This window comes from Carettochelys insculpta, chromosome 23 (genome assembly GCF_033958435.1).
Source record: "Carettochelys insculpta isolate YL-2023 chromosome 23, ASM3395843v1, whole genome shotgun sequence".
NCBI classification, from domain to species: Eukaryota; Metazoa; Chordata; order Testudines; family Carettochelyidae; genus Carettochelys; species Carettochelys insculpta.
Genome location: NC_134159.1, coordinates 6,263,138 through 6,289,151, shown reverse-complemented (window position 1 = coordinate 6,289,151; position 26,014 = coordinate 6,263,138). Strand labels below are relative to the sequence as shown.

Sequence of the window (26,014 nt, the reverse complement as noted above, 5' to 3'; positions counted from 1 at the left end):
TGATCTTTTGAAAGAAGTTCTTCTGGAAGATCCATTCCATAAAACCGCCTTTGGAAAGAGCACATCCACACACAAAAAAACAGATCAAAACATCGATCTGCTTTTTCAGTAGAGAACATCTACACAGCTCCTGCTCTTCCGAAAGTACGGGCTGGCGATCGAAAAATTCTGCGCCATGAGTACTGCTCTGTCAATAAAATGGCCCCCCGGGTGTCTACATGCTTTTTTTTTTTTCCCCTGAAAGAATCTTTCGGACAAGGCACTCTTCCGTATCTGGGAGAGGAAGAGAGCCACCAGAAAAAGTGCTGCATTTTTTTTGATTTCACATTGAACGAGCGCGTTTTGTGTGCAGATACATTCCACAAGTCCTTTTGGAAAAGGCCTATTTTTTTCGAAAGAACTTGCTGGTGTAAACACAGCCTCTTTTTAGCCTGTACCTGTGCCTCTGAGAACACCAAATTCAGGAAAAACTGCTGAGAAATTGGGCAAATAGACCTCAAAGCTAAGAGGTTGTTCTCCCAGGAGGTATGCCAAATCAGCAACAAAAATAAACTGTTTCACCACACTGTCAAACAAGAGGTCAGAAAACCAGTTTCCTGAGGCATTTCCGTCCTTGCATTGCCTCCTAAAATGCTGGATTTAAAGAGGAGTGGTTCTGCAACACCAGGCTTATCAAACAAAAAGTTCTTCTGATCCCAAAGGAGCAGCCCCAGCCCCAGGTCAATGTGAAAATCAGATCTTACCCCAAAATGGACAGGTTGGTTTATAAAAAGGCAGGCAAGAAAGGTGAGAGCTAAAATTGACTAAAGGAGTCAAATCCATACAGTAAATGCAGAGTGTTTGGTTCAGGATTGAAGCAATGATGGAATAAACTCCTGGCTTATGTCATATCTCTGGTTGCTTCCTAATCCTTGGGAAGACCTTGTTGTGGGGTTAGGATTCTCCCATTTAGTAGAAGTGCAGGGGTCTGAGCAGGAAAGTGGTAGAATGGAAGTGTTTCTAGGGCCTTTGTGAGCTTCTGCCCTGTGAAGCAGGGTGGGGAATCCTACAGCGCAGGGCTGGGCCTGGCTAGGAGAGGAAGCAGCTCTGTGCAGCTGGTCCCCCGCCCCTTAGCTGGGGGAATGGCAGCCCTGGGAACTGCTTGCCTGGTGGCTAGTCCCGCGGCTGCTCTTGTTGGCTGGAGTCGCAGAGAGCGGTGCCGAGGAGTGGCAGGTGGGAGGGCAAAGAACCATGTGTGCCCCCAACGAGCTGTGCAGGTAAAAGTGCCTCCCCTGTGCTCTCATACATCCCCCACACCCGCACTCCTGCACCCTACCTCCTGCTCAGACTCCACCCCCCACCCAGCCAGCTCCTGCATCTAAGATGCACAGAGCCCCCTTTCTGCACAGACTGCCCACACCCATCACCACCCTACTGCCTGGAAGCCCCCTCCCTCATGCTCAATCCCTTGTTTTCAGCCCCTCCCCAAATCTACTTTTAGGCCCCCATAAGAGTTAATGTGGCTTGGGGAAAGCCCTGAACCTCGATCCTCCCCCCCATGACCGCTTGCGGGCCTGGCGCATGAGGAGAACAAGGTCTCTCTCAGGGGTCAGATCAGTGTGGGTGGTAGTCTCACTTCTGTATGGCCCCTCACTGATTTTTCTTGTTGTCAGTGCTTCTGACTCCCAAAGGTTCCCCACTCCTGGGCTATGTCTAAACTGCAGGTTTCTGTCCAGGAGCCTGGAGATCTCCCGCCAGAAGTCTGCCACTGCAGAAGAGTTCTGCCGACATCCTAGTCATCCTTGTTCCGTGAGGAAGAAGGGATGTCTCGGCAGAGTGGGGCTTTCCTGACATTTGGCCCCATGTGGATCGGCCAAATGTCAGGAAAGCCTCTTGGCAGGAGATATGCAGATGCCTTGCGCAGCTTGTGAATCTTTTGCCAGTAGTTCCCGACAATCTAGACAAAGCCCTGATGTAAAGAGGATCCCATTGTTCTTCCGGTGGAAAGTCACAGGTAAAGGTGGAGTGGGGAGTCACATGTCCATGCACAATTTAGGTTGGGTTTGTCTGCACCTCTAAGTTTAAAGACAGCCGCGGCAGTGTTTTAACGCAGCTGTGCGGGCACAGCACCAGTACTGAAGGAGACTCTTGCAGCACTGTGGGTAAACAATCCCCATGAGGGGAAAAGCTCACTGCACTGGAAGCCTGTTTACACTGGCACTGTGCGGCACTGAAACTTGCTGCACTCATGGTGGGTGTGTTGTTTTTTTCACACCCCTGAGTGTGAAAGTTACAGCTCAGTAAAGTGCAATCCCCTTCTGAAAGTTACCTGTCAATACCAGCTCATCCAGCACTCTTAAAGCACCCCAGGTAGGAAGATAGAGATGTTTAATGTTTTTGAGAGCACTCTGAATAGGGTGTTGCAGAACGCATTCATTTCGACAGGTGTAGCGGTGAAAGGCTGGCATGTGGATATCTGCTATAATGCCTTCTACTGACATGCTTTTAACCACCTTGAGCACGTACTTTCAGTGTTCTAACGTGTTCAGAGCAGTTCAGTAACTCATTATAAACCATTTGTAGAAGGAACCTGTGTAGGGAATGACTGTGTTGCTATCTGATCCATTCTGAGACAGAAAATGGGTATCCTATTGACTGGCCCCTCATGTGATTGATCTGTCTTTCCTCGGGGTTCCATCTCTCAGCATTGCTGCTTATGATGCTCCCTAAAACAGGAGAGCAATAACAGTTAGGTGTCTTGCATTTACCCTCCACCTTTGTCCACCTCCCCGCCCTCTGCCCACTGTTCCCTCTCAGACAGGGCTATCTCTGAAGCTGCTGCCCCTTAAAAACCCCTCCTAAAGTCTCCCCAAAGGTGGAATTTGAACTTCCTCCTTCGTCAGAATAATTCGGGGCTCTAGCACGAAATGGGAATAGCTTATTCTCGGCCATAGTGGCCTGTATTGTTATAGTAGGGTGACATAGGTCTGTGCTAGAGGAATGGGTTCAAATCCCACTGCTGAGACCATTCTGTAGTACTTCAGCACCCACAATTGCTGATAGGAGACTGAACTTCATTTCCTTGTTGCAGTCACCTGACCCTGGAGGATTTTACAAAGCTCACCCAAAACATGTCAGACCTATGCTGAAAGTGGTAAATCAATTTCATGAAGGATTTAGGGACTTTTGACTCAGAATCATAGAATCCCAGGGCTAGAAGGGACCTCAGGAGGTCACTGAGTCCAGCCCCCTGCTCAAAGCAGGACTAACCCCAGCTAAATCATCCCTGCCAGGACTTTGTCAAGCTGAGACGTAAAAACCTCTAGGGATGGAGATTCCACCACTTCTCTGGGTAGGTCTTCACTTGGGTTAGAAATGTTCAGGTTTCATTTGTAAACACTCCCTGAAAGAAAACTCCAGTTTTTTTTTCTTTTTCTTGGTCAATTTTGATTAACTTTTTTATTTGATATTATAATACAAAATACAAAAAATAAAAAATCATCAAAATCTTTTTTTTTTTCAAAATTGGGGGAAAAAAAATCAAATAATTTTGTTCTGAAAATGTCCAAAAGGAAATGTTTAAATTGTAGGAGCTTTCTTGAGGGTTTTGTCCAAAATGAACGACACGTTCCAGGAAGGGCTTTAACTTTGAAGATACTGAAGTCCTGGGGTACCTTTATAGACTGTCAGATTTATTGGACCATAAGTGTTCTCATGAAGTGGGTCTTTGTCCATGAACACTTATGGTCCAATAAATCTGTCAGCCTATAAGGTGCCACAGGACTTCTCGCTGTTTTTGCGGATGCAGCCTAGCATGGCTACCCTGCTGATATTTGAAGATGCTGCATTCTCTGAGGGAAAGTGCATCCCTCAAGATTATTCTGATGCGATCTGGTCACCATCGAGGCTAGATACCTGGGTAGAGCTCGGTGTCCTGCTCTCAGCAGAGTGCATGTGCTTCTGCCCTCCCCTGTTGTCTCCACTGGGACGCTGCCCTGCTTTTATCCCCAGCAGTTTGCAAACGGGCGCTTTGCACGTGCAGTGGCTGGATGTTCAGGTACACATGCATAGCTCCTTCATGTGCCATTTACTGCGCTTTATAAAAATACCGGTGGCGGGCGGGGAGACGGGGGGAGAGGGGTTGTGAAAAGGCAAGATGTGCTTAAAGTGTTTCCCATACACATGACCTAAAGGTATGTGTGTTAGTGAAAAAGAACTTTCGCACCATTCTTCAAAGGGAAGCAGCCGAGCTGGCTTTTATATTCAAATTTGGCACATTAACACGTGGTTTAAACCCGGACGGGAACTTTCTAAGTCACTATGGGGCTCATCTGCATACTTGGCTTAATCGAATTCTTGACCCCCCCCCACCCTTCCACTCTCTGATTTGCTCACCTTGATTATCTTTTTCTGATTTGTCCTCCTTGCTTACTGTCTTTGGTTCTCTGTGCCTTAAATATTGAGTCTGTTCTGGTCTGGCTATGGTCTGAAGAAGTGGGTCTGTCCCACGAAAGCTCACCTAATAAACCATTTTGCTAGTCTTTAAAGTGCTACTTGACTGCTTTTTGTTTAGATAGTGTATAGACTAGCACGGCTTTCTTTCTGTTACTATTTTTAATGGTGCTTCTATTTCAAAATTAGGTAGGGTTTTGAGCAGATCAGCCCAGTCTCTTTCTTCTGTTTGCCCAGCCTGAGTGCTCCTTCCTGCTTTAAATGTTCAGAGTTTGTCTAACACTCAAGCCAGGTCCAAATCTGAGGGGTATATACCAGGCGGTTTCTTTGCCCTCTGAGTGCTGCTCGCTGGGGAGTCCCTAGCAGACGGCCTTCTCCACAGCCCCTGTGCGGAGGGTGGTACTGGGCAGAGCCAGGGCATGCTGTGCTCCGGTGATCCCCAGCCCCTTGGAGATGGTTGCCAGGTGTAGGACATTCACTAGGCTGCCTTGTTGCCACACAATGAACCCGCTTCTCCCACCTTCCCTACGTGTGGTATGCTGGCCCTGTTAATGGGGTGATGGATCCAAGTGAGGGCTGCAGGCCACAGGGCGGGGAAGCCCCCGCATGGCGTGGCATTAAAGGGAAGCTATCCAGTCAGTAGGCTCACTTGGGTGCAGCTACCGACACTGCGTTTCTGGAGTCCTGTGGCCAAGGCTGGTCCCAGAGGGAGGCAGAAAAGGCGCCAAAGTGCTGCTGTTTGGTTGGATGGGAAGGGGCAGGGGCACGCGGGTGTGCCTGACTGGCAGGTTGGGATCGGGGGCCTGTGATCCAGGCTGGCAGTGACTAGAAGGTGCCACCATCTGCTGGTGGTTTGGGGCCTACGTGGAGTTAGTTCATGAGGTTCAATCCAGTCCCATAGCAGCTGCTGTGCTGGTAGGCTCAGCAGAGAGGCCAAGAATAGACAGGACCTTGGAGACTGAGCTGCTCTCTCTACCCTGGAGGCTGGACCTCTGTGCATCTGACGAAGCGGGTCTTTGCCCACGAAAGCTTATGCTCCAAAATATCTCTTCGTCTGTAAGGTGCCACAAGACTTCTTGTTGTTTTACTGTCTCCATGGAGCACATTGGCTGGATGCTGTGGGGGAGCGTTGCACTGCTGTTGCCTTGGTCCATGTGGAAATAGGCTTTGGTCACCAGGGCTGTCGATCCATTGCCACAAAGGGTTAGACCCACCTCACCTTGCTCCCTGGAAGCCATTGGGACTTCTGCCCCAGGCTGTGACAGGAGCGGAGCTGGCCAATGTCACATGCGTCTGCAAATCCCCACCCCAGTACTAGCCAAAAAAGTGGCATTTCCTCTTTTCTGGAGATGGAAAAGATCAGAACTTGCAGCAAGAAACTGCTCATCAAACTCCTATGATGTTGCCCACAGGAATCTCTCTGGGCGTATAGATCATGCTTTCTGCTAAGGGTTTGGTCTCTAAGGGGTCAATAGCTGGTTCTCTAGTTGGCCTACCAGTTGTTCTAGATTGCTCCTAAACCATGATGAACATGTTCTAGTGCTGTGCTGAATTCCTCTGTAGCCCAGGCTACTCCGCCTGGAACACGCTAACATCTCAGTAATTTAACCCTTTAGAGAGAGATCCTTAATATAAAGTGTTGCTGATTTTTAAAGCCACTAGTGAAAGAAAATAACAGATTCTTTGCAGGTCAGTTCTTCAGTGCCAAGAGAGTGATAGTTTTCGGTAGCTCCTATTGAATACCTGAGCGTTGGTGTTGTACTGATGTCCCTTCCTCCACCTCCATGCCCCCCTGTGAAGTGTACAGTTGGTCGGCATAGGGAAGGAGAACTGCTCTCGCAGCTGGGAGGTAGAACCATTCTTAGCAATGAGGTTGGGAGTGTGGGCTGCTGCTTGCTCTGGGATGGAGCAGCTGGGGCTGGAGAAATGGTAGAGGTGGTCACTTTTTTGTGTCTCCCTCCTCTCCCCCAATTCTGCTCAGATGACTCAGCTGATGAAAGCCGCCAGAAGCGGCACAAAGGACGGCTTGGAGAAGACGAAGATCGCTGTCATGCGGAAGGTGACCTTCTTGCACCGGAAAGAAGCCCCAGGTAACTCTTGCTGTGGAGGCAGTCAGCGTCTGTTGCAAAATAACTTAAGTTTGCAGAAATACAAATTTTAAACTAGTCATGATTAAGGCTAAGATTTTTTTTTGTCATGTATATTTTTTAATTCACAAAAACTTGGTTGTGACTTTTACCAAAAAATACCAATGATAAAATGTGGAGCCCAGTTTCAGGTTCCCACGCTGCCTGCAGCGGCTAGGCAGCCTGCAGGGGACTGCTCGGAGCTCTGGGTTTCCCCCTGCTGCTCCCATACACTACAGTTTGAAGTCACAAAATCAATGAACTTCTGTGGAAAAAAAGTAGTCTTTTAATGTTTGATTTTTCTGCAGCTAACTTATGCTTTGTGCTTCCTTTTGCACTGTAAACCAAACTCTCTTTAGATTCTTGTGAAATCTTTATCCCTTGCCTGGTGCAAGACAGTTGAATCCCATATGGAAAGAGATCAAAGGCCAGGACTTTTCATCTTAGAAAGGGGGAGACTAAGGATGGATATGATAGAGGTATATAAAATCATGACTGGTGTGGAGAAAGTGAGTAAGGAAAAATTGGTTTGCTTGTTCCGATAATATCAGAACTAGAGGACACCAGACAAAATTAATGGGTGGTAGGTTTAAAACAATTAAAAGGAAGTTGTTCTTCACACAGCACACAGTTAACCAGTGGAACTCCTTGCTGGAGGAGGCTGTGAAGGCTAGGACTATAACAGGGTTTAAAAAAGAGGTAGATAAATTCATGTAGGTTTGGTCCATTAATGGCTGTTAGCCAGGATGGGTAGGAATGGTGTTCCTAGCTGCTGTTTGTCAGAGGCTGGAGATGGATGGCAGGATAGAGATCACTTGATCATTAAGAACATTAAAACATAAGACTAGCCCCAGCTCAGCATCCTGTCTGCTGACAGTGGCCAGAGCCAGGTGCCCAGAGTGGGGTGGACCAAAGACAATGATCAAGCAACTTGTCTTCTGCCATCCTGCTTATTACTTGTGTGGGATGATTTAGTTGGGATTAAGAAGAAGCCTTGTGGCACCTTGTAGACTAACAGATATTTTGGAGCATAAGCTTTCGTGGGCAAAGACCTGCTTCATCAGATGCATGAGTGGGGGAGGTGGTTTCAGAGGGGTATTTAAAGAGTGGGGTCCCAGTAAGAGGGAGGGCCAGAGCTGACAAGGTCTATTCAGCAAGGTGGAAATGGCCCAGTATCAACAGTACTTATCAAAAGAGGAAAAAACAAGTCAGATGAAACAGGGGGATGTGAGCCTTTGTCAGAGTCTCCCCATTAGACACTGACAAAGGCTCACATCCCCCTGTTTCATCTGACTTGTTTTTTCCTCTTTTGATAAGTACTGTTGATACTGGGCCATTTCCACCTTGCTGAATAGACCTTGTCAGCTCTGGCCCTCCCTCTTACTGGGACCCCACTCTTTAAATACCCCTCTGAAACCACCCCCTCGCTCACGCATCTGACGAAGCGGGTCTTTGCCTATGAAAGCTTATTCTCCAAAATATCTTTAAGTCTATAAGGTGCCACAAGACTTCTTGTTGCTCTCAAAGCTACACACTAACATGGCTACCTCTCTGATACTTAGTTGGGATTGATCTTGCTTTGGGCAGGGGGCTGGACTCGATGATTTCTTGAGGTCCCTTCCAGTCCTAGGAGTCTATGATTCTATGTTTGATTCACTCCTCTGGGGCACCCTGGTATTGGCCACTGTTGGCAGATAGGATATTGGGCTGGATGTACCTTTGGTCTGACCCAGCGTGGCCATTGTGAAGTTTTTATGTACCAGAGATTCCAAGAGTGCAAAGAAGGGGGCAAATATACATGTGAAACATTTGTGTATCCTTAAAAAACTCATCTGTTTAGTTTTTCTAAAATGTATCAAACCCTTCATGACCCTCAAGCTGTAAATGCAAACATAAGGCCATATGTTAAAAGCACCCCTAATTCAGGACCAGGTTTTCTAAAGAGCCCTGCTCTGAATTAGGTGCAGAAAAGCAATAGCTAAGTTTTACAAATGAACTCAGATCAGGTGCTCTTCTGAAAATCTTCAGGTGTGTTGATGGGAGCTGGTCATCTGGCCTAATTCTGAGCAGGGGGTATTTGGAAAAATTTGTCCTTGTGGTCTTTTGAAAGCCTGTCCCTTAATGAGCTGTACATCTAAGGCAAGAGCCAGCAACCTTTCCAGGGTGGAGTACTGAAATTTGACCTTTTCACATCTATGCACAGTCCGAGGGCTGGTGATACTTTTTAAAGTCACTAGTAGTTCTACCTACAACAGCTTCATTAATACATACATTAAGAAGCAGAACTTTACCGTTTAGCTGGTGGTTGGTAGTGTTAGCTGGTCTTTTGTTAATCCATAGGCACCCTGGCTTTGAGCAAGCTCCTGGCTCCATGGAGGAGGAAGGGCAGGGCTGAGTGTGCTGGGGCTTGCTGACCCCTGGCCTAAAGTGTTTATCATCAGTAGGAGCAGTGGGTGCTCGGTCCACTTAGGGAAAACAAAGCCGGATGCTTTTGGCCTGAAACCTCTTTGTTCAGCCTCATTTTTAAATATAAAACAGGAGGGTGATTTTATTGCCTGTATTTCTTCAGCTGCTCTTCTTAAACCAGAAGAATTTGCTGGGGGTAAACGCGTCTGTGGTGTAACTAGCATAATTTTGTGTGCGGGGTTGGCTTCAGAGAGCTGGCCTTACATAACTAAATCTGGTTCTTCCCTCTTCTGCCACCTGGGTCTGTTGTAATACTGAGTGGTGTTGCTTCATTTCCATGGAAATGCCTGCGTCACACCATACCCTTTCTGCAGGCTGTTTGGTGGCATGTGAGGAGGAGGAAGGAAACTAGTGAGGGTTTGGGTGAGAGATCTTTCTTGGAGAAATAGAGTGAGGAAAAGACTGAGTGGCAGCCTAAGGGCTTGTCTGTACTTATTGGAGTTTGATTCCATGTGCCTGGTGGAGATGTGTGAAATCAAACTATCTGGGGTCGGCAGTCGACCCCTGTGCTCCTCAATAGTGCGAGGTGTAAATGAGGTCAACGGGAGAGACTCTCCCATTGACCTCCCTCAGTGAAGATGTCCAGGTAAGTCGGTTGCAGGTAAGTTGATTTCTAGCTATGCAATTGCTGTAGCTAGAATTGTCTATCTGCAATCAACTTACTGGCCGAGTGTAGACCAAGCCTCAGAGGAGAACGTCACTGTGGTCTTGAGCAGCCAGGGTGTGGCTAAAGCAAAGAGAACAAAAACCAAAGCCATCCCCGTGGTTTTTACGATATGGTGAGTACTGGCACAGGCAAGTCTGGTGGGACACACCAGGAGCCCAGAACACGCCCTGAACACCAGAAAGCGCCACACTACAAGGGCAGCCATCCCTTGCTGCCCCAAGACCTCTCATCTTCCTAGAGTAGCAGTTCTCTTTGTGCAGACCTCAGTGTAACCTGGAGGGTGTGGGGTCTCCATCTCAGACCTTGCCCCATTCCTGATGGCACTGCATTAAGTGACCTCAGGCAAGCGTTGCTGCATTTTCAAGTTGCTCAATGAGACTTAGCAGCTGAGATGGAGGGAGCGCCAGCACGGCGTGACGAGACAGAACTTCATCTATCTCTGCTGGGGACTTTCCCTTGTGGAGGCGCTGGCATTGTGGGGTGCCCCTTGAGGGCACTGGTAACCTTGATTTGTCAAGGATATTTAGTAGGGCCGGTCACAAAGTTTCCATCAACTTTTTATTCCAGCTGAAAATAAGGTTTTGACAACACAGATTCTCATGGAAAATGTCTTGGTTTTGGCCCATTGTTTGACGTAAACTTTTAGTTTCTCTTAAAGTGGTGCGTGGATTAGCGGTGGCAGAAGCTCCATTGTCTAATCACCTCTGATACTTTGTTCCAACTTGTAACAGATCGGTTGCAATCAGCCTTCATAGATGATGGTCATGGGGGAGGGAAAAGAAGTTGACCTTCCCGACGGCTCTTTTCTTCATAAGCACTGATCAGTTGGGGAGCTGGTACACTGTGCATAGGGACTGAGGTTTTCAAAACCAATGGCGGGCGTGAGCCTCACAACTCCCATGGAAATATATCCTGAGAAGGATACCTGAAGTCATAGAACCATAGGGTTAGGAGGGACCGCAAGGGCCATCTCTTCTAATCTAGTGCCCAAAAGCAGGTTCTGCTGTCTAAACCATCCAAGGCAGATGGCTATCTCGCCTCCTTTTGAAAGCCTCCAGCTAAGACCCTCCCATAGCCTACCTGGGTGTGTGTTCTGTTGTCCTGCTGCTCTTAGCTAGGCAGTTCCTGGCTCTGTACATCTCAGCCAGGGCTATACAGAGGAGTTGTCCTGGGGTACACACGGTAAGAAGTTGGCTCGTCCTCTGCTTCAGTTGCACCAGGTGTCATAGCTGACTTTCCCTTCAGATGACCCGAATTGGGTCAGCAGGCCAGTCAGCGTGCCTTTACACAGAGCTGTGCAAATGCAGCTCAGGCACGTTCTCTGTCCCGGCACCGAGGCCCAGAGTTGTAAAGGTACTTAGGCACCTATGCCTGTTGTTTTCAGTGGGAGTTGGGTGCCTAAATCACTTTTTTAAAAAAATCTGGGCCTCTAGAACAGCACAGACAAAATCCAAGGGAGCATCATTTCCAGGGAAGAGAGGTGTGAGGTTTGCTGCTGAAGGCAAGGAATTGAGGCCAGCTGAAGAGATTTTCTGCTGATGTGCCTCATGTTCTGGAGGGAATGGGGAACATGGGAGCAGGGCAGTGGAGATGGAAATGTCTGAGATCTCAGTGGAACTTTCAGAGCACAGGAGGATTCTACTCCATAGCTGTGTCTACACGTGCATGCTACTTCGAAGTAGCGGCACTAACTTCGAAATAGCGCCCATCACGGCTACACGCGCCAGGCGCTATTTCGAAGTTAACTTCGACGTTCGGCGGCGAGACATCAAAGTCGTGAACCCCATGAGGAGATAGGAATAGCGCCCTACTTCGATGTTCAACGTCGAAGTAGGGACCGTGTAGTCGTTGCGTGTCCCGCAACTTCGAAATAGCGGGGTCCGCCATGGCGGCCATCAGCTGAGGGGTTGAGAGGCGCTCTCTCTCGAGCCCCTGCGGGGCTCTATGGTCACCGTGGGCAGCAGCCCTTAGCCCAGGGCTTCTGGCTGCTGCTTCGGCAGCTGGGGATCCATGCTGCAGGCACAGGGTCTGCAACCAGTTGTCAGCTCTGTGTATCTTGTGTTGTTTAGTGCAACTGTGTCTGGGAGGGGCCCTTTAAGGGAGCGGCTTGCTGTTGAGTCCGCCCTGTGACCCTGTCTGCAGCTGTGCCTGGCACCCTTATTTCGATGTGTGCTACTTTGGCGTGTAGATGTTCCCTCGCAGCGCCTATTTCGATGTGGTGCCGCGCAACGTCGAAGTTGAACATCGACGTTGCCAGCCCTGGAGGACGTGTAGACGTTACTCATCGAAATAGCCTATTTCAAAGCTATAAGCTATTTCGATGTAGGCTTCACGTGTAGACGTAGCCCATATGCGCCACGCTCCGTTCTGGCCAATGAGACATGCCTGGCATAATGAGCTATAGGAGAGCTGCTGAGGGATAAGACACCCTGGGTGTCTTGCAGAGATGCGTGTGATCCACCACGGGTCTGGCTCCTGCTGGTATTTGGGGTTTGACCCCCACTGTCCCTTTGCTTCTCCATCTCCCAGAAGGAGTGATTTGTGCAATGGCGAGAACAGAGGACTGTGGGGAGTCAAGATTCCAGGGTTCTAGTTCCAGACTCACTGTGTGACCTTGAGGCAAGTCAGGTCCCTGCTCGGTGCCTCAGTTTGCCCACCTGTAAAATGGGCAGAATGCTGAACATTCAGCTATTGAAGGTTAACTTGCTAAATGCTTTGAGACTGCTAGAGGGAGGGTGCGACAGAAGTGCAAACCATTCTGGTTATCATCTGGGCTCTCTGCAGCGGAGTCTGCCCATGTGCATGGAGAGAATTGTGTCCAAGCACAGGCTGTGCTGTAACTTGAGAATATCACACATCCTTAAAGGGGCTCAGGGGATGATCAAATAGCTTCGAGAGGCTGTGGGGGAGAGCGCAGGACAAAGAGCCTGAGAGGCCTGTGGGGTTACCCAGTGGGTTGGGACTGAAGTGAGAGCTGCCTCCTGTCCAAGGGAAGAGCTGCCCGAGACAACAAATCTAGCTGGAGAAGAGCCAGGCTGTCCTCTGCCCCTCTGTTTCCTCCCTCCCCCTACCTGGTCCCCACTGGCGGCTACTGTCTCTGGGTTCTGCTTTGGAGCCCAGCTGCCTGTGATCTGGTCCGAGGATGCCATGCCCCTCAAGAGCAGAGAGAGGCCTGATCCAGAATAGAGCGCTGTGGCAATCTGGGTGGCTCTGCCTGCCCGTCCGTCGCTGCGACTGTAGGGCTGGGCAGCTGGTGTCAGAGCGCACAGACAGCGAGCTGAGCCGCCCTTCCAAAATTAGGGAAAGAAAAAGGTCACTGAGGAGCTGGGAGCCAAGCAGCTGCTTTATTCCTGTGGCCTTCTGATCCCCTGGTTACCAGGCCCCTCCCCGCGCCGTCTCCAGCAGCACAAGCCCAGAGTGTCCCAGGCTGTCGCCCTCCCTTCTGTGGCTGCTATTTATATCCTGTGCTCAGACCTAAAGCCCGAATGGGAACTGGGTGGTGGGGAAGAGGAAGCTGACGGGCAGTTTTGAGAGAGAATGCAGGGGGCAGAATGTGGAGGAAACGGTACTCCATTGAAAATGACTATATTATCAGCCCTTCCTCCTGCTCCTCCTCCTCTTCCTCCTCGGTCTCTGCCTCAGGTAAGGGGAGATCCGTCTCTCTGGGCTTCCCTGACTCAGGTAGGTTTGGTTCATGCTGCCTCAGCTCCCCAAACTTGCGCTCTCTTTGCTGCTTCTGTCTGCATGGGGCTTGTTACTTACTCCCCCCCAGCACAGGTTTGCTTTCCTGAAGAAGAATGGACCAGGCCAGTGGTCTGCTGCCAGGATCCGTCTGCTCGGTCCCTTAGCAGGGTCCTAGGGCTGGTTGGAGCTGTGCTGTTCTCAGTGGCTTTAAACCCCGAGTGAGCTGGAGTTCCCCGTTAAAGGCGTTTGCTCAGCTTCGTTGGTCAGGACAGTCAGCGGCAGACAGGGCACCCAGTGCCCTGGTGCTGTTTTTCCCTGCTGCGGACAGAGCCAGGGCTGGGCTGTAACCAAGCTCAGCCTGGCACGGATTCCCTATTGGCTCTCAGTGGCTCTCCAGACCCTACCTCGCAAATGCTTTAGGCTGATTAATGCAGCCCAGCGGTGTCTGGTGTCACATTCAGCATCTCCCATAAGTCCCGGCTCGGACCAAGCAGCTGTGCAGCATATTGCTGTAGAGAGAAGGACCCTCTGCTCCTCAAACCCTCTGTGGCAACGCCTGAACCCTGGTCACCACGAGACAGTTTCCTCCTCAGTCCCAGGACAGCGCTTGAGCTGCAGGGTGGGCAGGAGCAGGATGTATGGGTGTGGGGCAGGGGGAGAGGAGAGAGAGGGATAAATCTCTGTCCCAGGGGAATAGCTGAGACCTAAGATGAGACCAGTGAATTTACATCAAGCTGCTAGGTTAAGAGACAAGGCCAGTGTGTTAACCTCCAGCTCACCTGCTCCCAAGGGTGACAATCCTCCTTGGGTGGGTGGAGGGGGAGCAGAGAACAGGCTGGCGAAGTGCTGGGGACCTGGCATGCCAGCCCTGTGTGCCTGCCGGAGGCTATGGCACCAGCCCCAAAGTGCATATAACCTGAACTGTGAAGGCCTCGGACTGCGGCCTTCCAGCAAGCTGCAGGCTTTAGAATGCCGGGCGCTCACCATTGGTCCTTCTGCTTAGGGTGACCAGATGTCCCCAGGCCAAATACGGGGCAGGGGGATGAGCTAGTGTCCCAGCCAAAACCAGACAGGTGGTCACCTTACCCTTCAGGTGGTGGCTGCCCTGTGGGGGCTGCCACTTTGCTGGGGAGGGGAGCTCCCTGGCTGCTGCAGGCAGCAGTGGCTCCCAACTTCTCTGCGCTCTGGGGACCCGGGAGCCAGGCAGCAGCTCCTCCACTCGGGCTTTGACTTCCCCAAGCAGCGGGGAGTTGGAAGCCAGGCAGTCGCTGTGCTGGTCCAGCTCCGGCTTCCCTGAGCCATGGAGAGCCAGATCCAGGCCAGCAGTGCTCGTGCGCTCCCAGTTCTCTGCAGCTTGGGAGCTGAGAGCCAGGCTGCAGCCGCCGCTTGGGCTCCGGCTCCCACGAGCCACGGAGAGCCCCTTTTTAGAAATAAATAGGGATGCCTTCCTGGTGCCCGAAATACAGGGCTGTCCCAGCCAATACAGGAAAGATAATCACCCTACTTCTGCTGCAGCTGCGCCCGGCTGGGTGTGCCCCTCTGGTGTTCAGTGCTTGTGTGCTGTGTTTTCCAGGTGACTCTGAGGAGGAGGACATGGGCTTCTTGGAGGTCTCCGTCTCAGACGTGAAACACCCTTCTCCGGAGCTGGGCCCCATGCCAGATGGCTTAAGCCCTCAGCAGGTTGGTGGGTGAAAGTGTTGAGTACATGTGGCTTTACCTCTGCTGGCTGAGTGCCCCAAGATGTGACCTAACAAACTGTCCCCAAGGTCTGCAGCTGGTTTGCTGATGTAAATGCTATTTTTTGAAGAGTCCGAATGGGGCCTCTTTTGTGCCGTTTTTTTCTATTTTCTTTTTGAAACCTTTATAAAGAACATCATTTAAATGGCTAATCAAGGGGAGAGGGTAATTATTGGCCAAAGTGAAAACAAAAGATTTCAACTGTCCATTTTTATGGAACATTCGATGGCCTAAAAAAGTTCACTTCTGGACAAAACTTGGAAAATGTCACCTCGCTCTGTTCAATGTAATATTTGGAACTCAGAGACTGGTCCCTACCAGGTTGCCACAAAAGCAAACACTCACTGACCTGAACAAATACCTGTCTGTGGTCTGTAGCCTGGACTGGTACCTTACCGAGGCAGAGGGCTGAAATTTGACCTTTTGACCTCTATGTACGGCCCAATACTTTTAAAGTCACCATGAGTCTGACTTACCAGAGCTTCATTAAGAAATAAATGAAGAGGCAGAGCTTTAGTGTTTAGCTGGTGGTTGGTGGCATTAGCTGGTCTTCTGCTAAACCACAGATGGCCTGGCTTTGAGCAAGTTCCCGGCTGCATGGAGCAGGAGGGGTTGGGCTGAGCTCCTGCCTCGCATACCGATGAAAATAGGCTCACCTGTCGCTCTTGGCACCTGTGCAGGGGTTGTTGACCCCTGATCTGTAGGATTTAAACAGTCGCCAGATGTTGCCATGTGCAAGGTGTCCCTGGTAGCCATGAATCTGTGGGAGCTAGTGAGTGGTTGAACCACTCAATGGCTTCACTTGTGAATTACCCCCAAGTGTGTGAGGTTCCCCAGAAACTACCTGATCTCCTGGCAGGAATGCCTGCAAACGTGGCTCTTTCTGTTGCTTCCAACCGGCTGTCGCTCTCAACAAGGCTTGACAGGAACTTCTGAGGATGAGAGGAGGGCTGAATACCTCTGCTAGGTCCTCTCCAGCATGGCAGGACCCGGTGGGCCTGGCTACAAGCCCAGCCTCTGTACTTGGCTATCTATGTCCATGATTTGTGGCCCTCTGAGATAGATTTGTGGAACAGCCTTGGAGAGGTTCTGTATTGTAGGTGCATGTGAGGCTCTGAGGGCCTGCTCCAAGTACCACATGGGGGTTGGGAGCACCAGACCATCACTGTCTCTTAGAGCACCAAGTGCAGTGAGCCCAAGGCTAGGGGTACTAGGCTTTGCTGGGGAGCTGGAGGAAGGACTTTTTATCTCGTGAGAGGCCCACAAGTCTGTGCGGGGCCTTTGTCAAACTTCTTCAAGCCCTCTGGAGTTCAGCTGGACTCGCTCCCTCTCCTCTCTATTGAGGAGCTGTGTGTTTGTTTTTGGAGCTGTGTAGTGAGTAACTAAATTGCCTCACTACCCCCCAGCCCCATCCCCCCGCCAAGCCCCGTGACCCCCCCACCCCACCCCTGCAGCGTCTAGAGGCAGGAGCAGAGGGAAGCTGTGTTAGCTCTGTGCCGTGGCACTAGGCGCGAGGACTGCGTGCGTGTCCGGGGCTGCCGCTGGACGGGGGCTCCGTGTGCGTTTCTGACTTCAGACCTGCTGTGGCTCTGACAGGTGGTGCGGCGCCACATCCTGGGCTCCATCGTGCAGAGTGAAGGGAGCTACGTGGACTCGTTAAAGCGGATCCTCCAGGTGATGACAGCCTTAAACCCACGTGAATCACCTGCCTTAGCGCAGCTGGACGACAGGCTCCTGCAGCTGGCGGCGGGGGGGGAGGGATAGAGGGGAATGAACCCCCATCCCCCTTAGAAATGTAGGGAGGGATGGGGCCATGGAGGGCACCTCAGAAGGTCTGATCCCCAATGGCAATGGCAGCCGGTGGGTTCGGCTCCCAGCCGGGGCACTCGCTGCCACGTTGGGCTCTGGAATTGAAGCTTTTGCTCAGAGGAGTCTTCGCTGTCCCCTCTTTCTGGTTGCAGAGGGAGCCTGGAAAGAAAGCCCTGAGTGTAACAAATGCAGGGACATCTGCCAAAGTCTCCCAACAGCCTCCCGGAGCTCTGGGGGGGCTGAACTGCCCAAGGCCCCTAGCTGGGATATTAACTCCGAAGCCTAATAACGACAATGGAAATGACAACATTGAGCTGTTTTCACTGCTGATCATTTAGCAGCTGCATCCAGCAAATGCGCTAACCCTGCAGATCTAAACTGCCTCCCCAGCTGTCCCTTACTCACCACCCAAACCTCCAGTCTCCCTACCTGCTGCCCCGGCCCTCCTGCCTCTCTGAAGCTCACTGCAAATTCAGCAGCACCGTGAAATTAATCACACGTCAGATTAGACGGTGCATGGAAGACACCAAGGATCATTTGATTCATCCCGTCCCCCTGCTCCCTGGGAACTCTGTGGTGTTCTGAGTTGAGGTCAAGGCAGCCATAGAGTGTGGAGGGCTTGGCCAACTCGTTCACCTTTGCAAAGCACAGCAAGGGATGGGAATGGCAGGGTCCATGGGAATGCGAAGGAGCAGCAGCAAGAGGGATAGAAGTGGGAAAAGTGAGGTGAGGAGGGGCAGGGAGAGTGTTTTCAGAAGCATCAAACCACTTCCCGGCCGGGAGCAGGGTTCCCTGGAGCTTGGTGCTGTACGTGTCTGGGTGAAGGGTGCTCCCTGCTCAGAAGAGCATAAGGACAGCACGGAAGCCATCAGGCAGCATGAGAGAGGGTACAGCGTAAGTCCCTGTTCCCTGGCTGGGGAGCTGAGAAGGGACAGTGAAGGCTGGCAGGCTCCCAGGAGGGGCAGCCTGCTCCTTTTGGCTCCTCCGATGAGCCCTGAGGGAGTGATCTGGGGAGGCGAGGGCGGGGGAAGGGCGGGGGTGTTTAAACCTGCCCCTGTGGCCTACAGGATTACAGACACCCCCTGCTGGAGATGGATCCCAAGGTCCTCAGTGCCAGGAAGTGCCAGGTGGTTTTCTTCCGCCTCAAGGAGATCCTGCACTGCCACTCCATGTTCCAGATCGCCTTGTTCTCCCGCGTGGCTGAGTGGGACTCCACGGAGAAAATCGGGGACCTCTTCGTGGCCTCGGTAAGAGAGACCCTTCTGGAGTGATGTTAAGAAGGGCTGCGATTCCCACCCCGACGCAGGTCCTTGTCCCACCCCCAGGAGGCCAAGAACTCTGCCTCCTGCAGGCAGTGACATGGCGTCCAAAATGCACAAGCATCTTCTCTCAAAGCCCTTCCCTCGGGACCCTCCCAGCCCCCCTCTTCCATCCCAGGCCCCCTGTCCCCTCTGGGGCATGTCCACACCACCTGCTTCCAGCTCCAGGCCACTGGGAACTTGATGGAGGTGGCGCTTCTCCACTTCCTTGGTGCCTGAAGCCAGATGGTGGCGGTGGAAGGGGGCTGGAGCAGGCACTAGGGGTAAATGGTTGGCATTGAAATTGGGGCTCGAGCTGCATTGACAGCTTGGTGTATCGCGATAGGAGCAGGGTAGACGATGCCATGGCAACAGTATTGCGATAGGAGCAGGGTAGACGATGCCATGGCAACACGCCTTTGTTACGAAGGTGATTGGCAGGTTTGAAGAGCAGTCGCCCTATGCTGACCAATGGGGAAATGCTTGGGGTCTTTAGGCATGTTCCAAGTGTCCTGTACTAGGCCTACCTGGGATGGTGCAGCATGTGTAGATCTGCATTGTGTGGTGATCTCCTGCCCAGTGGTTGCAGGACAGTGAGGTCGATGGCCACAGAACCATACCCAATGCAGAGCAGACAGTAGCTCAGAAAGCTTGGGCTGCTCACCTTGTTTCTGGGGGGATTGGAATGGGGGTGAAGGCGTCGGGTTCCCATGGCTTTCACTCCTTGGAGCAGCTACTAGAGGCAACTGAAGCTCAGGTTATCTTTTACCAGTTTTGGTGTCTCTGATGGCGTGATCCCCATCCTTTGCTTTGGGTCCTGCAGGCTTCTAAGTGTTACAGCTGGGTACAAGCCCAAATCTTGGTGGACAACTTGATTTCGTAGCCTTCTGTCCTAGACACTACCCCAAGAACATGTCCGTACACCTCCGTACTGTCATCCCGTCCAGACCGGCCCCCGTCTTGTTCTTTGTTTGATGGGGTTCACCTTCTCGCAGGTTGAAGTGGGAGCTGTGCATATCAGGACAGACTTTCTAAATGCATATGCCTTGAGCGGGAAGGTGGGTAAAGAGGTTTGCAAGCTGTGAGTCTCTGGCAGTCTGCAATGAGTTGGCTAGGTCATGGGCGTTGGTGTCTCCTCATTGCTAGTAAAGAGATGTTGGATCTGACTGTCCCCTTTCCCCTGTCTGTCTTATTTTGCTCATGTGGCAAGTTTTCCAAGTCGATGGTGCTAGATGTGTACAGCGATTACGTGAATAATTTCACCAATGCCATGTCCATCATCAAGAAGGCCTGTCTCACCAAGCCCGCATTTCTGGAGTTCCTCAAGGTCAGTGGATTTGTTGGGCAGGATGTGCCTGTCACCCTCTGGCTTTTTGCCTGGATAGGGCCCTGCTTGCAACAGGGATATCGTAAGGGCCAGTGTTTCCCAGGAACAAGCAGAGGATTTAGGTGTCAAGATGATGTATTTCAAATGACTCAATGAATCACTTAGCAAGGGTCACGGGTACCAGGACTGTCTACCTGCTCAGTGGCTTCTGAGAGCAGTAAAGGGTTTCCCATTCTGTATTGCATCTGTGCTGTCCGACGGCCCTGTACACAAAGGGTTGGGGCTTCCAGAGCCATGGGGTGGTCTTCACCTGCGCAGTGTATATTCTGCTCAGGCTGCTGGCTGCTCTTCTCGAATGGTGGCACTGAATGATGCTGGTTTGCAGCCCTTATCAACTGGCCTGGGATTAAATCCTTGCAAAGCACCTGTGTCATCCTTCCTCACTGGGCATGGATACCCATCCCAGAACAAAGTTGGGGAAACCACCAGTTCAGTGCCACCCTCCTGATCGTGAAACTCAGGACAGATGCCAGTGTGGTGCCGCAGTCACTGCATGTCCATTTCAAGCCTGCCCTGTTCCCTACCCATCTTTTCACATGGATATCCGTGCAATGCATGTGCCAAGCTTACCTGCTAATGCTGCATTGGAAGGAAGTTAGAGAGAGAGGAGCTGCCCATGCAAACGACTGCAGGAGCCTGGGGTCCTAAGTGAAGCTATGCTCAGAGCAGCATGGAGTCTGGTGGGGTGGATGGACTAGTTATTGCAGCTCTGCAGCATCTTTCTGATGTAACGAGGATGCAGTCAGGGAGGGAGGAATGAAAATGGAGTGAGCATGGACTGGAGTGGAGGAGTAAACAGCCAAGAATTCCACCCAGGTCCTTGGCTTGGAGAGGTGTGTGGCAGGGTTGGGGGAGGGGAGACATACAGGTGTGGGGGGTCTCTGCTCTGAGAGATCCTGCATGGAGTACAGGGGTAATGGGCTGGTCCTGTCCCCACAGAAGCGGCAGATGACAAGTCCTGACCGGGTCACGCTCTACGGGTTGATGGTGAAGCCCATCCAGAGGTTCCCTCAGTTCATTCTGCTGCTGCAGGTACTGGCTGCCAGAGTCTGTTGTTTGGTGGGGCACACCCGGGAGGAGGGGCTGGATCAACTGGCCTGGGAAGTGGCCTGGGTGTGAGGGCTGGAGGGATGGCCACTCAGTCTGGTGTCTCGGAGTCAGCCCTGCAGCTGGGATAATTCCACAGGAGTCAGCAAAGCGAGGTTGGGTTACAGCCTCTGGGGTCCGTCCCTTGGAGTGCTGGAAATTCAATCTGAAATCCATTCCCAGGGTCCAGAGCGGTGGAAGCTTCTGAAAACAGAGGGGCCCGTCATGGCCCTGTCCCCTGTGCTGCGTCCTCCCCCAGGACCCTGCCCTTTGCTCTCCTCTTCCTGCCTCCAGTGCCCCATCATTTGCCCCTACAGCCGCTAAAGCATGAGGCCCCCTGCTCGGACGCCCCTGCCCAGAGCATAGCCTAGGCTGGCCACTGTCATTGGCTGGGCATGTGTACAGAGGGGCTCCCGCTCGGCAGGCAGAGCTTCTGCTGTCGGAGCCCCTGAGCTCAGCACCGTGGAACAATGAAACAAAGTCGTCCCTTCCCTCCTGGTTCTTTGAAGCAGGAAGCTGCCAGGAGAGGGACCAGGCTGGGGTGGCTGTGTGGCCGTCCTGGGCATGCACCTTGTGCAATGGGGGAAGAGTCCATGGTGTGCTTGTTTGTCTGGAGCAGCTGCTGCTCTGCAAGGCTCTTCGCAGGCCAGGCCTGTCCAATCTCCAGGGGCTGAGCTCTGCAGAGGTGCTGTGCGTGAGCTACAACTACAAGGCACCCCTGACGGTGCAAGTGCTATGCCGCCAGGGGCTCCCTCTGGCCTGCAGCTCGGCTGCCTGGCGGGGTAGCATGTCCGTCCGTCCCTCCCTCGTAACGCGATTGTCTCCCTTCCCCCTGTGCCCCAGGACATGCTGAAGAACACCCCGAAGGGTCACCCGGACAGGCTGTCGCTCCAGCTTGCCCTCACGGAGCTGGAGACGCTGGCAGAGAAACTCAACGAGCAGAAGCGCGTGGCTGACCAGGTGGCCGAGATCCAGCAGCTGATGAGGAGCGTCAGCGACCGGAGCAGCCTGAACAAGGTGGGGGCTTGAGCACCTGCCTGACGGGTCTGCGGGTCCGGCTCTATCTGGGAAATTCCTGTTCCCGCCTCTGCCCACTAGATGATGCTGTGGGTATGAGAAGAGCGTAGGAATGCCCCTCCCCTTTCCTCTCCTCCCCTCCCGCTGCCCGTCCCAGCGCGAGCCTAGTGCAGAGCAGGGTTTGGTATCACTGTGCGGGGACAGGGGCAGTCAGCTGTGTGTTTGGATCCCTTCCCGTAGGACAGAAAACGCTCCCTCGTTCAGGAATCTCCTTGCTCCAGCTGCGTCCAGGTGTGTGCCGTCAGTTGTGAACAGCATCTTCGCTAGTGCTGGGCAGGGGGAGGCACGGGCACCGAGAGGCCAGACAGGCTGATCAAACAGCCCTTGCTCTGCGCGTTTCATAGAATAACAGAATCCTCAGGCTGGAAGGGACCTCAGGAGCTCATTGAGTCCAGCCCCCTGCCAAAAGCAGGATCGACCCCAACTAAATCATCCCAGCCAGGGCGTTGTCAATCCCGGACTTAAACTCCTCTACGGGTGGAGATTCCACCATCTCTCTAGGGCTACGTCTACACGTGAAGCCTACATTGAAATAGCTTATTTCGATGTAGCAACATCGAAATAGTCTATTTCGATGAGTAACGTCTACACGTCCTCCAGGGCTGGCAACGTCGACGTTTAACTTCGACGTTGTGCGGCACCACATCGAAATAGGCGCTGCGAGGGAACGTCTACACACCAAAGTAGCACACATCAAAATAAGGGTGCCAGGCACAGCTGCAGACAGGGTCACAGGGCGGACTCAACAGCAAGCCGCTCCCTTAAAGGGCCCCTCCCAGACACAGTTGCACTAAACAACACAAGATACACAGAGCCAACAACTGGTTGCAGACCCTGTGCCTGCAGCATGGATCCCCAGCTGCCGCAGCAGCAGCCAGAAGCCCTGGGCTAAGGGCTGCTGCCCACGGTGACCATAGAGCCCCGCAGGGGCTGGAGAGAGAGCGTCTCTCAACCCCTCAGCTGATGGCTGCCATGGCGGACCCCGCTATTTCGAAGTTGCGGGACGCGCAACGACTACACGTGCCCTACTTCGACGTTGAACGGCGAAGTAGGGCGCTATTCCTATCCCCTCATGGGGTTAGCGACTTCGACGTCTCGCCGCCTAACATTGAAGTTAACTTCGAAATAGCGCCCGTCGCGTGTAGCCGTGACGGGCGCTATTTTGAAGTTAGTGCCGCTACTTCGAAGTAGCGTGCACGTGTAGACACAGCTTAGGAGTGCTTCACCACCCTCCTGGGGAAACAGTTTTTTTTCTAATATCCAACGTACATTCCACATCGTAACTTCAGATCCTTCCTCTGTGTTCTGCCATGCGCCGCTACTGAGAACAGCCTCTCTCCAGCCTCTTTAGAGCTCCCCTTCGGGAAACCGAGGGCTGCTATCAAATCCCCGCTCACTCTTCTCTCCTGCAAACTAAATAATACCAAATCTCTCAGCCTCTCCTCAGGTCCTGTGCTCCAGCCCCTTAGTCATGTTGGTTGTCGTCTGCTGGACTTTTTCCAATGCATCTACATCCTTTCTGTACTGGGGGGCCCAGAACTGGATGTTGGTTTGGGTAAGGGAGAGGGAAGGCCTGCTGTGGATAGCTGAGCCCCCAGGCGGATTCTCCCCACAGCCATGCTGTGGAGAAGACAGTGTTAGGCTGGGTTGTGGCTGTGGCCACACGAATTCCTGAATCTTTCTCTGGTGACCCCCAGCGCTGAACTCTGGCTTACAGTGCTAGGCCGAAAACTCTCTGTTCCTGAGCCCTTCTCTCCCTTCACCCAATGTCCTTCCCATCGCCTGCTGGAGTCACTCGCTGTATGTGTTTCAGCCCCCCCCCACCATGCCTGCCCTCTGCTGTGTAGCTGTTAGTCTGACCAAGTCAAAAGCAGCCTGGAGAGGAGCAGGGTGGGATGCAACAGCAAGAGCTCTGAAGAATCCGCCGCCCCCACTTTGTCCTTGTGGCCCCCCTTGCTGGCTTTCATGCTGCCCTTTGCAAGTTGGAGGTGGCTTCGTCCTTTGTCTGCTGGGCTCCTCTCTGCAGGGCTGGCAAGGTAATCTGGAGGATGGTGCCACCAGCCTGTGGCATCTGGCTTTTGTGATGGCTTTTGAACAGATCTCTGGAGCTTGGACTCTTTGTTTGTCTAAGTGGGGCTTGAACACAAATCTCCCAGCTATGACTGATCTCAGCAGCTCCAGAGCTGAGCTGCACAGCTCGGGCTCATCTCTGTTAGAAATCCATCTCAAACTTTCTTGGCTGGCTGGCATCTCCCTGGCTGGCTGCAATGGGGCCTTCTGCCAGGAAACCTGGGCACAGTCACAAACAGTCTGCTGGGCTGCACTCCCTGCCAGAGGATGGGATGGAGGCTGTGCCTTGTTTAAAGGGGCAGCTCTGATCAGTGCTTGAGGATGGTGGTGTCCGCGGAAGGGACGTGTCTGTGGCTTCAGGCCAAGGCTCCCTTTTCCGGCTGCTGTTACCAGCTCGCCAGCCATGCCTGGGTTCGTGGCTCCTTGGCAAGCTGAGAGAGAGCTTGGGTGGCTCTGCGACCCAGCCTGGCTGGTTCATGTGCTGCAAGGCACTGAATGGGAGCAGGGACAGTGCCCTTGCACCCAGCACAAAGGCTGATCAGAGCTCGCTCGGTGCTGTAGCAGCCCAGCCAGGCTCAGCAGCAAAGTGTAACAAGGAGGGAGCATTTGGGCTTCATGTGGGCAAGGAGAGAGCGAGGAAGGGGAGCCTGCTGTCTTCCCAGGCAAAGTTACCCCTTCCTCCCCCCTAGCTTGGACTCCAGCATGTGGGGAGAGCAGGTTGCCAGCGTGTAGCCCTCTGGCTGGGGTACAGAGAGTTCCCTTGGGCACCCCCATCTTCACTCAGGAGTGTTTTCTGGTCTCGGATGGCTCCTGTCAGTTGGAGCTTACTAAAGATGGGCCAGAGCAACAGGGCTGCCCCTGAAAAGAGGGACATTACTTGCTAGCTGTATGGCTGGCTGGTAACGGGCTCTTGGGCCTACTGTAGGTCAGCCTGGGGCCGGTCCGTGCTGAGGGCACTGCGGCGGCTGGCACAGCTCAGAGGCTGCATCGAGCAGCATGGCTGGGTGGTTAGTCTCCCGTCTTTCAGACATGCAGGGGGTTGTTTGCCGTAAGTCAGTGGGATGCTGCATGCTGCTCAGAAAGCGTCTGGTAACGCAAAATGAAAGCACTGGTGGAAAATCCCCCTGGTTATTTACCCCTTGGGAGGAGAGAGACCGAAACTCAGCAGGGTTTCGAAATTGCCTGGGAAAGGCCTTTGCAGAACATCCTGTGACTGAGTAGCCCCATCGGCGAGTGTCATGCGAGCACAGGCACGGTCTGCTCTTCAGAGGAAATGAAAGCAAATGGCCTCATCCTGCAAAGCAGGGTGCTGGGGGGCTCTGGGAATAGCTGCGGGGGGGGGGGAGTTAAAATGCAGCATAGATGTGCCCTCAGTCATTGGCACCTTCCACCTTTCCCTGGCCCCTTCCCCCACAGCCGGGCACAGAGCTTCTGAGACTGAGAAATAAAGTTCTGAGGTGGCCCCGAGCCCAGTTCTGCTGGACTGTGGCGCAGTGTGCTCCTGCTGTGATGCTGTGGAGTCCTGTTGGCTCGTATTCGGCGCAGAAGGAAAGAGCTGCTGTAGCAAATCAGGTAGAGCTTCCGTCTATGCTTTCAGCACCAGGACCGCTCAGAACTGCTCGACAGAACTCAGATCCTCCAGCTGCAAAAGCACAGACTCCCTGAGCTGAAGAAAAAACCCCAATCACACTTAGCAGTATAGGGCCTATGGCACGGAGTGGTGCAGTTCTGATTCCGTCCAGCAGGGGGTAGTGGCGCACAAGTATGGCTAGCTAGAATGTTACCATACCTCCCTGCTCCTCTAATAAAAGACCTCTTCTCTCCTTTTCCTCCAAAGCTGCTGAATTCAGGGCAGCACCAGCTCCTGCATTGTGAGACACTGACAGAGACGGTTTACGGAGACCGGGGCCAGCTGATCAAATCGAAGGAGCGCAAGGTTTTCCTGCTCAACGACATGCTGGTGTGCGCCAACATCAACTTCAAGTATGTTGGCACGTGCGCTTCCCGCTGTGAGCCAAACCGAGCGTCTGTTGTGAAAGGCCCCTCAGCCCTGGGGGGATCTGCAGGCTCCATGCAGTGAAATCCATCTGAAAAATGCAGGCTGACCTTTATAAAGTGCCAGCTCTGTTTTGTCCCTGGCATCTCTGCTGGGATTTGGCATTTTTCTCTGAAGTTG

General features: G+C 52.5%; 1 protein-coding gene across 11 annotated transcripts in view; it reads left to right on the top strand.

Annotated features, from left to right (window-relative positions):
* ARHGEF10L (Rho guanine nucleotide exchange factor 10 like) overlaps positions 1-26,014 on the top strand; it is a 207,770-nt gene that overhangs the window by 80,063 nt on the left and 101,693 nt on the right. For 8 of the 11 annotated variants that reach the window (XM_074975935.1, XM_074975932.1, XM_074975929.1 and 5 more), the window contains 8 exons: positions 6,413-6,521; positions 14,948-15,054; positions 16,708-16,785; positions 17,988-18,167; positions 19,429-19,545; positions 20,545-20,637; positions 21,535-21,708; positions 25,676-25,821. In XM_074975935.1, the coding sequence (XP_074832036.1) occupies positions 6,413-6,521; positions 14,948-15,054; positions 16,708-16,785; positions 17,988-18,167; positions 19,429-19,545; positions 20,545-20,637; positions 21,535-21,708; positions 25,676-25,821 (1,004 nt within the window). Of the gene's footprint in view, positions 1-6,412; positions 6,522-13,155; positions 13,372-14,947; positions 15,055-16,707; positions 16,786-17,987; positions 18,168-19,428; positions 19,546-20,544; positions 20,638-21,534; positions 21,709-25,675; positions 25,822-26,014 lie in introns of those variants that run through there. The other 3 variants (XM_074975939.1, XM_074975938.1, XM_074975937.1) reach the window with 2 other exon arrangements.